The sequence below is a fragment of the Staurois parvus genome, unplaced genomic scaffold, assembly GCF_062004578.1.
Source record: "Staurois parvus isolate SC_StPar_1 unplaced genomic scaffold, SC_StPar_1.0 ptg000436l, whole genome shotgun sequence".
Taxonomy (NCBI): domain Eukaryota; kingdom Metazoa; phylum Chordata; class Amphibia; order Anura; family Ranidae; genus Staurois; species Staurois parvus.
Window position 1 is genome coordinate 5,349,402 of NW_028318232.1, and position 16,322 is coordinate 5,365,723.

The 16,322-nt window shown below is 41.5% G+C and overlaps 1 protein-coding gene across 1 annotated transcript in view; it reads left to right on the forward strand.

The window, feature by feature from the left end:
• LOC149454180 (uncharacterized) overlaps positions 1-16,322 on the forward strand; it is a 93,400-nt gene that overhangs the window by 67,430 nt on the left and 9,648 nt on the right. The window contains exon 3 of the mRNA XM_089687703.1: positions 2,188-2,317. Within this exon, the coding sequence (XP_089543829.1) occupies positions 2,188-2,317 (130 nt within the window). The remainder of the gene's footprint in view (positions 1-2,187; positions 2,318-16,322) is intronic.

Genomic DNA, 16,322 nt, shown 5'->3' on the forward strand with positions numbered 1-16,322 from the left:
CTTTTGAATTTTTTTGGTTGCTATACTGTCTCTCAGTGTTACAATACACCTACCATTCAATTATTAGACATTTCTTTGTGAGTGGGCAAACATTCAAAATCAGCAGGGGATCAAATACTTATGTCCTTCACTGTATCTCCAGATGAATTTTGCAGCAAACTCCAGTTCCAGTTTATTTGGTCTTTATACTTGCCTAATATTCCCTGCTTCTGCTCTGGGTCAATAATAGCTCCTCTATAGCAATATATGTGTTTTCTCTCTCTCTCTCTAACTAATTCCTTCCTCTTGGGTCTTTAAAGTAATACTAAAGCTATTTTTTTTTCAAAATAACAACCATGCCATGCTTACCTGCTCTGTGCAGTGCTTTTGCACACAGCATCCCCGATCCTCATTTTTTCAGGTCTGCTGCCAGCACTCCTCCCTCTTGAGCAGTGCCCGCAAAGGAAGTACTGGGGGCACTGCTGCATTCTCGCTCTCAAGCCTCTGCTCTATACGTCCATAAGACACATTGAGGCGTAGCCCAGCCCCGCCCCCTGATCTCTCCTCATTGGCTCACTGGCTGTGATTGACAGCAGTTGGAGTCAATGGGCTCCCGCTTCTGTCTCAGCCAATGAGGAGGGAGAGCCTCCATACAACTGAGGTTATTGTGAACATTGCTGGATCGGAGGGGGCTCTGGTTAGGACTGGGGGAGGCCACTGCACACAGAAGGTTTTTTACCTAGATAAAAAAAAAAACTTGACCCTTTAAAACCACTTTAATCCAGCCCTCCAGAGACAGGAAGTGATGTACAAAAATAACTGAAACCGGATAATAAGTGATATTAGCAACACAACCACTTACAAACACAGACAACAGAGGGCAGTAGATCTCTACACGTGCATATATACACCTACTAAGATTAAATTAGACATGAGCCAATTCATCTATTAGCATATCTCTGGAGTGGAGAAAACCAGAGTACCCGGAGGAAACCCTTGCAAGCAGAGGGAAAACATGCAAGTTCCATGCAGGTAGTTTCCTGGTTGTGATTCACACCAGGGATTCTAATGCAGCAAGGCAGGAATACTATGTTGTACAGCTATGTAGTCATTGTTGTTTCTAATTTTTATGCTGTCCAGAAGACTAAGCTGCATAATAACAAACACAATCTGATTAGATATATGTAACAGCTTCCATTACAAACATTTTGAGTAACTTGAATTCAGCATTAAGGGTTCTGAGTTGAGAGATTCAAGTGCTGATGGTTTTAGGGGTTACATTTTTACATAATGGGAGGTTAACAAATTGGTAATAAACCCTCAGCATTTCTTAATGTAACACATTAGGTGCAATAAAATAAACATTTCTCAGAAAACTGTTACAATTATTGCTGCAGCACTTGCAGGTTGCAACTTTCAATGCTGTTAGCTTATGCTGCTCTCTCCGTGCTGCTTCCCTGAACTCTTCACAGGAAAGAGTTAACAGTTGACAGTACATTCTCCAACCAGCCTGTTATATTGGTACATAGTAAATCAGGTTGAAAAAAAAGACACAAGCCCATCTAGTTCAACCAATGGAGAAAATAGAGAAATAGAAAACTTCCATATAGACAATCCTAGGCTTTCAGTAGATCCAGAGGAAGTTAAAATTTGCTTCAGTGGAGGAAAAAATCCTTTCTGGCCCTCCAATAGGTAATTGGATATTCCCTGGATCAACAATTAATTTGAAGGGTTGTGTGTTTTTATTAATATACACAGTGTAGGGAGACACAATTCTAGTCCCTGCTTGTCAGGGGGGCTTTATAGGATGCTGCAAGGGAAAGGAGACACCTTGAACCAGGAAACCTGGCAGCAGTTATGGTAATAGCTTAAGCAGGATAATAGGCAAGAATTAAAGATAGAGAAACTGCATACTCAGTAAGTGATTAAAACAGCTGCTGACGTGCTAAAAAACTGAGGGTTTAATATCACATTAAAGGTGGTGCTTTAATGTAGACTACACTTTATAAGTTTGTTGGCAGCTTCAGAATCAAGAGCCCAATACTGAAAACAGTGAGAGCTTCCTTGCATTGAGAACCATGTACTGCCCAATGTGATATATCAACATCCCCGCATCGTATTTATTATAGATAATAGAGAAAAATACAATGCTGAGTAAAAGACTTTTTGAACATTTCTATTCTAAGGTGTTCTTTTCTGCTTTTTCAGCAGGGAAAGTAAATATCCTAGGAACTCGCAGCATCACAGGGACATTAGAGAAATGGGGAAATGAGATCTTCAATGAAGGGAAAGATATTCTCATGTACCAGCCCCAAATCCTCCTTCCAGATTACACAGGGTATCATCTTTATTCCAAATGATAAAACAAAATATATGAAATGTAATAGAAAAGACGGTAAAAGTCCAAATGCATTTACTGAGAATCTGATTTAATGTCAAGTATGTTCAACTATCTGAACTATTGTCATCGCATTTTATCTGTTTTAACTTACAAAGGACTGGAGACATTTAGTGCTGGTTCACATATATGCAGATTGGATGCAATTTGAACGACATCTAATTTGCATGACGCATGCAATATAATATTGCTTCCTTTGGTGCCTGTTCACATATGTCTGGTGCTCTGGTGGTTGGGATTCAGTGCTGTTTGAAAAAGATTCATGTACGATTTCTAAGCAGTGCCTTCAGGTTCAGGTGCGGATTACAGGCTAATGACTTTTGTGGGAACCATTTCTAAACCGCATATGCATAAACAGGATAAGATCCTGACCTGATCCTGTCCTCAACCTGATATAAACATGACATTAACCACATAACTGTAACCGCATATGTGTGAATCAGCTATTATAATTGTGCCTTGCAGCAATGTATGGCACACGTGTTTTAATGCACATTACCACAGTGCATCTTAATGCACAGGTATTTCTGCCTCAATGCATCCCATCGCACATACAGTGGGGCAAAAAAGTATTGAGTCAGCCACCAATTGTGCAAGTTCTCCCACTTAAAAAGATGAGAGAGGCCTGTAATTGGCATCATAGGTAGACCTCAACTATGAGAGACAAAATGAGAAAAAAAATCCAGACAATCACATTGGCTGATTTGGAAAGAATTTATTTGCAAATTATGGTGGAAAATAAATATTTGGTCACCTACAAACAAGCAAGATTTCTGGCTCTCATAGACCTGTACCTTCTTCTTTAAGAGGCTCCTCTGCCCTGCACTCATTACCTGTATCAATGGCACCTGTTTGAACTTGTTACCAGTATAAAAGACACCTGTCCACAACCTCAAACAAGCACACTCCAAACTCCACTATGGTGAAGACCAAAGAGCTGTCGAAGGACACCAGAAACAAAATTGTAGACCTGCACCAGGCTGGGAAGACTGAATCTGCAATAGGCAAGCAGCTTGGTGTGAACAAATCAACTGTGGGAGCAATAATTAGAAAATGGAAGACATACAAGACCACTGATAATCTCCCTCGATCTGGGGCTCCACGCAAGATCTCACCCCGTGGGGTCAAAATGATCACAAGAACGGTGAGCAAAAATCCCAAGACCACACGGGGGGACCTAGTGAATGACCTGCAGAGAGCTGGGACCAACGTAACAAAGGCTACCATCAGTAACACACTACGCCGCTAGGGACTCAGATCCTGCAGTGCCAGACGTGTCCCCCTGCTTAAGCCAGTACATGTCCAGGCCCGTCTGAAGTTTGCTAAGAGCATTTGGATGATCCAGAAGAGGATTGGGAGAATGTCATATGGTCAGATGAAACAAAAATAGAACTGTTTGGTAGAAATACAACTCGTCGTGTTTGGAGGAGAGAGAATGCTGAGTTGCATCCAAAGAACACCATACCTACTGTGAAGCATGGGGGTGGCAACATCATGCTTTGGGGCTGTTTCTCCGCAAAGGGACCAGGACGACTGATCCATGTACAGGACAGAATGAATGGGGCCATGTATCGTAAGATTTTGAGTGCAAACCTCCTTCCATCAGCAAGGGCATTGAAGATGAAACGTGGCTGGGTCTTCCAACATGACAATGATCCCAAACATATCGCCCGGGCAACGAAGGAGTGGCTTCGTAAGAAGAATTTCAAGGTCCTGGAGTGGCCTAGCCAGTCTCTGATCTCAACCCCATAGAAAACCTTTGGAGGGAGTTGAAAGTCCGTGTTGCCCAGCGACAGCCCCAAAGCATCACTGCTCTAGAGGAGATCTGCATGGAGGAATGGGCCAACATACCAGCAACAGTGTGTGCCAACCTTGTGAAGACTTACAGGAAACGTTTGACCTCTGTCATTGCCAACAAAGGATATACAGTTGCAAGAAAAAGTATGTGAACCCCTTGGGATTACGTGGAGTTTTGCATGAATTGGGCATAAAATGTGCTCTGAACGTCATCTAAGTCACAACAATAGAAGAACACAGTCTGCTGAACATAATACTACACAAACATTAGATGTTGCCATGGTTTAATTGCACATAACATGTAAACATTCACAGTGCAGGGAGGAAAAAGTATGTGAGGCCCTAGCTTAATGACTTCTCCCAGAGCTAATTGGAGCCAGGAGTGAGCCAACCTTGACTCCAATCAGTGTGATGATATTGGATGTGTTGCTGACAGCTGTCCTGCCCTTAAAAAACACACACCTGTTTTGGGTTTACTGGTTTCAAGAAGCACTGTCTGATGTGAACCATGCCTCGCAGAAAAGAGCTCTCAGGAGACCTACGATCAAGAATTGTTGACTTGCATGAAGCTGGAAAGGGTTACAAAAGTATCTCCAAAAGCCTTGATGTTCATGTGTCCATGGTAAGACAGACTGTCTACAAATGGAGAAAGTTTAGCACTGTTGCTTCTCTCCCTAGGCGTGGTCGTCCTGTAAAAATGACTGCAACAGCACAGCGCAGAATGCTGCATAAAGTAAAGAAGAATCCCAGAGTGTCAGCTAAAGACCTACAGAAATATCTGGCACATGCTAACATTTTTGTTGACACATCTACAATAAGGAAAACATTAAACAAGAATGGAGTACATGGGAGGACACCACGGAGGAAGCCATTGCTGTCCAAAAAGAATATTGCAGCACGTTTGAAGTTTGCAAAAGAGCACCTGGATGTTCCACAGCACTACTGGCAAAATATACTGTGGACAGATGAAACCAAGATTGAGTTGTTTGGGAAGAACACACAACACTATGTGTGGAGAAAAAAAGGCACAGCACACCAACATCAAAACCTCATCCCCACTGTAAAACATGGTGGAGGGAGCATCATGGTTTGGGGCTGCTTTGCTGCCTCAGGGCCTGGACGGATTGTTGTCATTGATGGGAAAATGAATTCCAGAGTTTATCAAGACATTTTGCAGGAAAACGTACGACCATCTGTCCACCAACTGAAGCTCCGCAGAGGATGGGTGATGCAACAGGACAATGACCCAAAGCATACAAGTAATTCAACAAAACAATGGCTGCACCAGCACAGAATACGCCTTCTGGAGTGGCCCAGTCAGAGTCCTAACCTCAACCCGATTGAAATGCTGTGGCATGACCTTAAGAGAATGATTCACACCAGACATCCCAAGAATATTGCTACACTGAAACAGTTTTGTGAAAAGGAGTGGTCCAAAATTACTCCAGATCGTTGTGCAGGTCTGATCTGCAACTACAGGAAACGTTTGGTTGAGGTTATTGCTGCCAAAGGAGGGTCAACCAGTTAATAAGTCCAAAGGTTCACATACTTTTTCCTCCCTGCACTGTGAATGTTTACATGGTATGTGCAATTAAACCATGGCAACATCTAATGTTTGTGTAGTATTATGTTCAGCAGACTGTGTTCTTCTATTGTTGTGACTTAGATGACGTTCAGAGCATATTTTATGCCCAATTCATGCAAAACTCCACGTAATCCCAAGGGGTTCACATACTTTTTCTTGCAACTGTATAACAAAGTATTGAGATGAACTTTTGAAATTGACCAAATACTTATTTTCCACCATAATTTGTAAATAAATTCTTTCCAAATCAGCCAATGTGATTGTCTGGATTTTTTTTCTCATTTTGTCTCTCATAGTTGAGGTCTACCAATGATGCCAATTACAGGCCTCTCTTATCTTTTTAAGTGGGAGAACTTGCACAATTGGTGGCTGACTAAATACTTTTTTGCCCCACTGTATACAGAAAAAATGCACCTGCACTATGGCGCACCACAACAAACAGATGGTGCACTGTGCTGCCAGCAATAGTGCAGATTAGGTTTTTGTGTGTTGAGGGCATTGAGAGCCCATTCAAACTAAATGTATTACCACAATGTGCAAATGGGTTGGAAAGCTGAACTTAAGGCAAATATGAAAAAAACACCATCAGAAGATTCGAACAAAATGGCACCGCTCAAGACACTGAATTCCCTTTTCATCCGGAGAGGTGCCAGATGCTGACCAATGGAACGCTCCAGTAATGTCACTTCCTTTAAAAACTTTATTCAGCCGCAACCATCTCTACAGCTTGGGATGAATCACCTTCAGAGAAGGGCAGTTCTCAGGCAGGGACAAGCTGTATGCTGGCTGTGACCTAATAAAATGTTTACAAAGAAGTGACATCAGTGGAGTGAGGCTTTCTGTTTGCAGTATTTATGAAAAAATTAATACTGTTCTGCATTTCTTTAAAAATAATTATATGAATCAACCTAGCTAAATCAGTCTTAAAAACACCTTACAGTCACCTCTTTGACAGCTTAACTTTAGGAGCAGAAAAGACAGCACAAATAGCTGATCAGGCTCTGTTATATTTACACGTGCTGACATGCTTACAGGAGGAGAGAACTGAGTGAGCAGAATTGATGACTTACTAGTTTGTTGCTGAATATTGTACAATCATCAGGGTGGGAATGGAAAGGTGACACCACCGCATCCCCAATCTGTAACATAAGAAGTGCACAATTAATAACCATGATTAATAAAGAAATATGTGTCATTAAATTAAAAAATGTATATAAACATAAAGTCTTTAATGAAGTTGCCAGCAAGATGCAGCAGTGTTTTCCTCACAAGAGGAATGCAAGCTTTAGCCCTCACGCTAGAACACGCTCTCAAGCAATTATATATATATTAAGCAAGAAGAAGAACCCTCACAGTGTAGTAGGATAAGAACTTCTTTAATAAAAAGTGATATTGCACTTACATTTAAGAGATCGCAGTTAGCGGTATACAAGACAAAATGCACGGCCATGGGACCACCCAACACACCCGTACGGGATGACATCACACTCTAGCTTGCGCGTTTCTCCATAATAGGTATCGTCTGGGATTGGAGGCTCAATTATTATTACACTCCTGTCTGTGCTATCTGGCACAGGCATATGAATCACATAATTAATTTGCATATGTGATAATTAATTAGTTGTACAATTTACAGCTTAACTGAACTCTCAATTTAAATCTGCTAAATATATTTAAGGTTCATAAAAAAGGTGAGCAAAGTCACCATTATAGATGTAGTGCATTTAAAAAAAAATATTCTACTTGCTGCATTATTGATCCTCTTGCATCAAATTGTGATGATAAATGCTGATAAAAAAAAGAAAACTGAACCAATTCTGCCATCCACACATACGAGGTGGATGGGGAAATTCCCCCCTGCTACACTCCACTGCCAGAATAAACTGATCAGTGCTGCAGCCAATTGGCTGCAAGTGCTGATCAAGCAAAAATATGCTGACAGTCCCATTCGGGAGGAGTAGGTCACTAGATCAACTCCTCTTGAACAGGAATACATGGATTAAAATTTGGCCCTGGAAAGGGTAATGCAGAACTTTGCCACCCAATCAAAAGGTCTGATGCCATTTGTTTTCATTTTTAAAATATAATTATGATTAGAAAGTATTTTTTAGGAAGGTAACTTATTACAGTAGGAATTGTGGAATACTGTATGTATGACTTTGAGGAGTTCAGCTATAGGCCAATACCCAAGCCTCACAGTAGTGTATTCCGAAAAAAAACACACCAGATCATTTACAGTGTGGCTATTTAAGATAGGACCTCATCAGAATTCCTCTAAAGAACCTGAGCTAATTAAGATTGATAATACGTCTGCATTCCATCTAAGTGGATTCATGCTGTATGTTAATTGTGCTGACTTTCATGGCTGCTTAAGCACAGATCTGATTTCAATCTGTTTTATTATTTCTTTTGGAAAATTGGGAAAATTAGGGTGGCATTGTTTATCACCACTTTCCTATTCTCCCCACACAGTTGAAGGTTCAACAGACCTCAGTATTATTACAGGCACTAGAATTGCAATAGGCTCTAGAGTTGCATTTACTATGGGCCCAGGAAGCTTGATCGGATCCAGACAGCCACAATGTTTTATTGTAGTAGTACTTCTGTAGCCCTCATTTATCTCATGCTTGAAGATGCTTTTTAACTGTGAGGATTAATAAACATCCTTCTCATACAGTAAAAATGTTATAGGCTACCAATATTGTATACAGTATATGGAATTGAAGAAGTGCAAGTGTCATTCCAGTTATGTGCATGAAAGTAAAATTAGAATTGTTTCCACTTTATGCTTTACCTAGATGTGTTTAATGTTAAATTACAGAGGTTAGGCAAACCTGTAATTAAGCTATAAATGTATGTCCCTGTAATATTTAATAAAGTTACAAGGTGACTCCTCAAAAGGTACAATCTTCACTTTCCGCTTTTTCCTTATAAGAATTAAGTGCTATACAAAATTCTAGTTCATTTACACACAAGTGCCAAATAAGTTCAGCAAGGAGTCCTCAGATCAATTCTCCAGAGAGTATATTGTCTTCAGGGGCTGAAGAAGCCATAAAGCAAAATCACCTGGCAGCGCATCAAAGCAAAGGGCACATTTTGCATGTGTTAATACCTAATCATTACATAATTAAAGTGTTACTAAACCCCTGACCCTGCATTTATTAAATCTGGTCTCCCACAGTGCACACAACATGGGAATGCAATTATTTTAGTAAATACCTGTATAAACTGCTAAATACCCTTTTTCATCAGCAGTTAGAGCAGTCTTGTGACTTCTATTAGTGTCCAGCAGAGTACAGGTTAAAGCTTGTAGGAGGAGTTTTCATACTCCTCTGATTACTCTATGAGGCTGCATGACCCTTGACCCTCTGTCTGGACAGTGCTGATTGGCCCTGTGCTGATCACATGCACTCTCCCAAGAAAAAAAAAGACTCTCGAGCAATACACACCAAACTGAGCATATGCAGCTTGCCCCCAAGGCTCTGTTCTATCAGTAGATGGACTGGGGACAGTAGAAGAAAAGGAGGATCAAACATCCTTTTTCCACAGTGAGTATGGCAAGCAAGCTTTACTGCATATACAGATTGATTTTACTGTTGTTAGTTTAGTAACACTTTAATACATAACACTGCGATATTAACAGCTAACAGTAGAAGGCAGCACATCCTTACACACTCCCCCTGGTGAAATCTTTATGTCCCATCAAAGGAAACCTAAAGTGCATAGTAAACATCAATTTAAGACAGTGAGTGTTGTCCTCTCCTTATTACAATGACTTGCTGAGTTAGTAGCAATAAATGCCACGTGAAGCAAAAACAGGCAACATGTTAAGCCACACTTGTATCATGCTTGGGTGGCAGCAGAGTGATAAACTCAATGTCACCTAAATTATCATACATCAAAATAAGTTGGGGATGTATGACTTTGCCCTTTCTACACTTCCATCTGAGGTAATCCTAAGTTTTCAGGCACTGAGCTAGTAACAAGTCATAGGAAGGGATGGCACTGGCTGTGGCACTGGCATGGGCACTAAGGCCTCATCCACACCATACTTGTAGAAAAAATTACGTCTCTGTACCATGGTGTGAACGAACCCTAATCAAGGGCGTATTTACCACAAGGCAAACACGGCACTTACCTAGGCGGCATTTTTCAGGGGGGCAGCACCTCCCTCCAGAAGAAGGGATGAAAGAAGGGACATGCGTGCCATAGAAACCAGGTGGGATCCAAGAGAGGCTGTGCTTTATGGTGTATGTAGAGCCTGACTCTCGTTCCCAGGGATGTCTGGAGCTTTGAAGATGAGTGTCTTTCTCTCTGTCGCGGAGCAGGGGGTAGTGGAAGGCTCTCCCGAGTGGGGGACAGGGGTGTTGTTGGTCAGTGTCAGGATCTCTCCACAGGAGGGGGAAGGGGGGGTGTTGGTCGGTGTCCGTTGGGGCAGACGATGTTCGTGTTGCCTAGGCAATTTAGGTTTCATGCTGCCCTAGACAACACAAAAATTGGCTCCCCTCCCTTAAGGAGAGACCCTGACAAACACCCCCCTCCCCCACATTAAGAGTCTGACATTGACCAACAACACCCCACCCTAGCCCCCACCCAAGAGAGCCTTCCACTACCACTGTGCCCCATACACTGGCAACCCCCCCCCCCGGCGAGAAAGAAGACATTTACCTTCAAAGCTCCGGACATCTCCGGGAACAAGAGTTAGGCTCTCCATACACCATCAAGCAGCCTGCAGCCTCTCCTTCGGATCCCACCTGGTTCCCATGATGCATGTGTCCCTTCTTCCATCCCTTCTTTCGGGGTATGGCTTTGCCCCCTTAAAAAATGCCGCTGTCCCCTGAAAAAATGCCATCCTAGGCAAATGCCTTGTTTGCCTTGTGGTAAATACGCCCCTGTGCCTAGGGCAGCACAAAACATAAATACACCACTGACCCTAATTGATGCACAAACTCTGGAAATTCAAAGGGTCCAGTGACTCTCTTAGAGAAGAGAGTGCTGTTGAGCTAGAGACCTTAGGAAGTACAGTCCAATCACTCTCATTGGCATCAAAAGATAGGGTGAGATGTCTGCCTGATGCTGGGGTGAGTCACACTTTGAAGTGTCATTTGAGCCATCTTCATCACTTACTTGAGGAATAAGTAGCAAACGATTTCTATGCTAGGCTTTGTCCCTACATTTGGTTCTTTTATCTTAATTACTGGGATCTCAGGCAATTTTTTTCACTGATGTAACTCAGGGTAGCAATTAGCTAATTATGACATGACTGTTGATACTGTAATTCCATTCTGGCTCTCCAGTCCCTTCTTTCAGAAATCCACCCTTCTTTGTTCATCATTTCTTAAGGAGTTTTCTTGAAGACATAACTTCTATCCCTGAGTGGCTCAGGGACAATACCGGAGGCTACACTCAGCACTCCTCCAGTGAGATTTCAATGGTCGCTCACTGATGTGATACACCACTCCATGCTTATAGCAAACAGAGGGAACATCACAGAGTTCTTGAAGTTCAGATGGGATACAAACCTGATCAGAAGAAACCATCCAATCTCCAGCAAGAAAATTCTGGAAAGAACTATGTATTGCTGCTTAATCAGTACCCAGTATCACTGGAGCTGTAGGGTAATCACCTGTGTCTAGACAGACGAGATCTCCATAGGAAGAACCCAGCCAGAAACCCAGGACTGCCACAATTACTTGCAAACGTCCATCAACAGGATATATTCAAGTGTGACTTGGGAACCTGTGTCAAATAGAGCTAAGGTTGTATGCCTGTTTGCATTGACTTTAACTATAGACTTAGAGCCTGTGAGGGGCCCTCTTAGCTTTGGCCTGAAATGTCCACATCTGTGTCTTCACTTCTGTACAGGGAATGCCACTGCTCTACCAGAGCCCTCATTACACTGTTTTGCAGAATGGCCAGTGCGGCTATATCTTAAACACCTTCAAGAATCCCTCCCCCTCTGTGAAGCAATTAGCTGAGCAATTGAAGACTGATATTGGTAAGACTCAGAATAGACTCTCTGAGGGGAGTTAGAACAGTTATCCTCATATGGACCACTTTTTACCTTCTAAGAGTAAAAAACTGAATGTCAGCCTTCTGTTTCATCTCTAACTTCATTACACATACAGGTTGAATCTTGTAACGAGCAGGTTGAGGATGCTGCTCTGGATTCTATTGCTCCTCCATACTACTATTAATTCCACTTCAATCTCAACAGTGCCTCCAGATGTAGTCCTTTTTTGTGGGGGAAGGGGGGGATGATACATCTGTTCGTGGATAGATGGTGTGCTAAACCTGTAGGTAAATAAGAGAACCAAAATCTTCAGTAAGTGGAATAGTGGGTTTGATAATAAAGTTGGCAGTGCCTCCATTCAGAGTGGGTCCTCTGTGAAGAGAGGGGATTCCCTTCCTCGGAAATTAACTAGTAATCTAATCAAAGTAATTGGGTGCAGAGGAACTACTCCAACCAGCTGATAAGATTTACTATAAGAAAAGATTAAAGTGGTTCTAAAGGCTCAAGTTTTTTTACCTTCATGCATTCTATGCCCCCTTTCGATCCAGCGATATGCACTGAAGTCTTGGCTATCCCGGGACTCCCTCTTCTCATTGGCTGAAACGGAAGTGGGAGCTATTGCCACCCGCTGCTTTCGGGGCGGAGCTGAGCCATGGCTCCGTGTGTGAATGGACACATGGTGCAGCCGGTGCCCCCATTTACTTTGGGGGCACCCAACAGGTAGGAGGGGGGGACCCAGGCTGTTCTGTGTAAAATCACTGCACACAGCAGGTAAGTATGGACATGTTTGTTATTTTTTCTTAAAAAAAACCAAAAACAAGCCTTTAGAACAACTTCAATAATAGTACATACTGTGCATCTAATATACAAACAGGTATTATCACCAAAGAGCCCAAAAGTGGTGGAATTGTGCACATATACCCTGGTATAGATAGTTATTAACAGAGATACCATCAGATGAATCTTGCAGCAAAGTCCAGTTACAGGGTCACCTCAGGATTGTCCTGATAGAGACCTGAAGACAAGATCTGTGGTGATGAAGAGACTTGAAGACATGATCTGCAGTGATGGGGAGATGCTTCAACTTTTGTCCAACCAGTCTGAAACGCAGTTTCTTTCACACAGAAACCGTGGTGTGGCACCAAAACTCAGAGTCAGCCTATCTACTCTGCCCTTTAGTCTATCCCTAATTGTTCTTAATCTGGACATGCAACTGGACATCTAACTGCCAGAAGTGACCATCATATGCCTTTGCTGGCTTATGCTGATTATTGAGCACTGAGCTAAAATTATCTCTAGAATCCCAGACCAGAAGGGACAGGGTTAAAAAAAACAAGATGCGCTACATATAACTAAAATAACAGGAGCTGCATAAAAACGCTATTACAAAAAACAGATTCACCTAACTAATAGAAGGTAATTTTTTTACCTTTGAAGTATCCCTGGCAAAAAGTCTGAGATCTTGGGGAACCCCTGAAAAAAAATGTTGTATGTACAGCGAGCTGTAGCTATAACAACAATTATTCCTAGAAAGAGCAATGAACAAGAGAATACTAAAAACCTACCTCCTTAACGAGTTCCGCACCTCCCTATAGCAGAAATACTGCTATAGTGTGGCATGGGTGCTGTCAATCACCGGGTCCGGGCCGGCACCTGGTGATTGCAGAGTGTCTCCGATGGGATAGAGACCTGTATGTAAAACAATACAGATCTCTCCCCTGCATAGCAGAGCCATACAAAGCAGTGTGCTTATAGTGAACAAAGAAACACAGCGCCTCTAAGTGTGTACTGTGAAGATATTTAATAGAAAGATAAGTAGTAATTCACATCTTAGAATTTAAAAACAGGCTTATGGGTAAGAGGGTGAGACGTCTGTAGCCAGATGTTGTTGTTGTGTGTGTGATTTAATTGCGCATCTGGTGAGTGTGCAATTCTTCTATTACCTGGCACATCACCATACCATTGGATGTATACAGTTGATCACCAATTTCTGAGATCAAACTATTGGATCTTCAATTATATCACTTATTTTTGGACATTTATTCATCACTATTGTCACTTTATTTAGCAGCATTAGTCACTTTTTATGACAGTATATAGTGTCATCACCTTGTCACTTTATGGACATATTAATGTCATGATTATTTGGTCACTTTATATACACCAACAGTCACTTTGAATATTATTTGAAACAGTGATATATTTATTTATATTCCGTTCTGTTTGTTCATGTTTCCATAATTGCATTGGCACTTTTTTATTCATTTGCACTTTATTGATTTATGACATTTATATTTTAGCGCTGCACCTATTATTTATATTATTGCTTTGGAAGTTTTTTTGGTACCTTTTGGTATCACAGCAGCTACCTGTGTTTCTAGTTGATCTTTACTGTTAGAACTGTAAAGATGTGGAACTCCCTTTTTAGTGGTGTCAACAGGAAGTGTTAACAATTTTAAAACATTTCTTAGATAGGCATCTTAGAGATATGGGAAGTGCTAGAGACATAAATGCATACACACACCAACACAGGTTGAACTAGATAGAATGATGTCTTTATTCAACCTCACGAACTATGTAACAGTAGAGGGCAGCAGGTCCCTACACATGTGTGATGCATATGAAATGAGCAAAAACTCACCTACATGCATATACATGGGAACTTTAGATTTGTTGTATCTGTCTTCATTGTCTTTTGCACAGTTCAGTCAACGATAACAGTAGTATTAGAGAATTAAATAAACCGTGTTCTCCAGGTCCTCATTATTTTCAAAGTTAAAAAAGACCTCACTGTAAGTGAATAGGTAAACAGGAGCTATAGCCTATGGATGCAAAGAAATGAACAGGATATTGGTTGTTCTTTTAATTTTTACTATGCATACCTCATGACTACTCAGTTGGGACAGTCTATAGGTACTTCTACACCTGAGGTCTGGCTAGTTTCACCTTTAAATAGAGGAGCGTCTGTGGGTACATGGTTGTTCTGACTCAACTACAAGTCCATAAACTTTATCTCCAGCGATGTATACAGCTATATGACATGGTGTTGAATCTATCTCTTGCATCGGGTCAGATGAACAAACTTACATGTTGAGGAAGTCAGATGAGGAAAACCATTTGAATGTTTTGTTTAATGGAGAATAATCATAGGTAAAAAAATGTTAATGTTGTAAGCCTCATGGAAAGATGCATACAGGCGGACAAGATACAGTGGAATGACTACAGAGAGAGAGGCAGGGGAGAGGGATATACACAAGTACGGTGAGAGAAAGAGCTCAGCTTAGACAGAAGGAGACAGCTTAAAGACACAGATCAATAATAAACAAGTGATGGTCACAGAGAAATAATAATAAATCAATTTAGTGTAACACAACATTCCCCATCTGAAATCTTTAGATTTCATAACTTCATTATATATATATTCAATAAGTCCAATTCTGATTAATGTCTTGGAACCTGTAACAAAAAACATGCAACAAGCAAACATAACCATAAGGTCAACTGGATGGCAGAACATTTAGTAATCCAACATGTGGCACCTTCAGAGAATACCAAAGTTCCAAGTAAAAAACTTATGGTTAGCAGCAATGTGCTCCCCGCCATGCCAATAGCATGGCAGAGTGGTTGCATAAGTCAGTCACCTAGCAAAGGAAGTACTAACTCTGTAATTGGTTGAGCAAAAGTTTGTCTTGATCCTCCGATGGTTACCTTGACCTCTACCTTCCGTACCTTGTCATCATCACTGGGCATAACTTTGGTAATAAGACCCATAGGCCATTCATTCAGACAAACTTCCTTGTCCTTTAGGAGAATAAGATCTCCAACCTTGAAATTAGGCTTAGATGTTTACCACTTGTGATGACCTTGGTGATGCACCTGTTCATGGTGGTGACTAACCAGAAGAGTAGCAACATGATGTTGACATGGTATGATTATAGGATTCTGTTCTTTGCTGCATAGGTCAGATTTCCCTATATGACCACTAACTCTCAGTAGCTGATTGGCGTCAACTACAGGGTTTAGATTGAAGAGTAAACTGTTTTTGGACAATTCAGCTCCATTTCTGATTCTCTCAAATTCCTCCTGATACACCTATTGTTGCACACAATGGATAATTACCTCTTCTGCGTGTGCAATATCTGCTGCTGTTCCTGATGAATTTGCAGAAGAAAGAGAATGGAAGGAAGGAAGCATTGTTCTGTTTTTTGTATGATGACCCTAGTGTGGACCGTTTTTCTTGCAAACCATACGGAAGCTTGGAGATGATTGGGTTTACCCCTCTGGCAGTGTCCAGGTAATTGAGTCCAGGTAGTTTTGGGTCTGCCTTGGCTAGCTGAAGCTCAAGGAGAAGGGCATTCAGTCTCTGGAACTCCTTGTTCCCTGTCCTTACCAGATATCTTTGGGAAAGTTTCCAGATGCATGAACAGAGCATTTCCTATAGCTTCTGGACTGCCATAACTTTGCTCTAATCGATCCCATGCAACTGTGAGACCTGCTGTAGGATTATCCATGAAAACTGATCTTAATGGCTTAACACGTACAGCAGATAG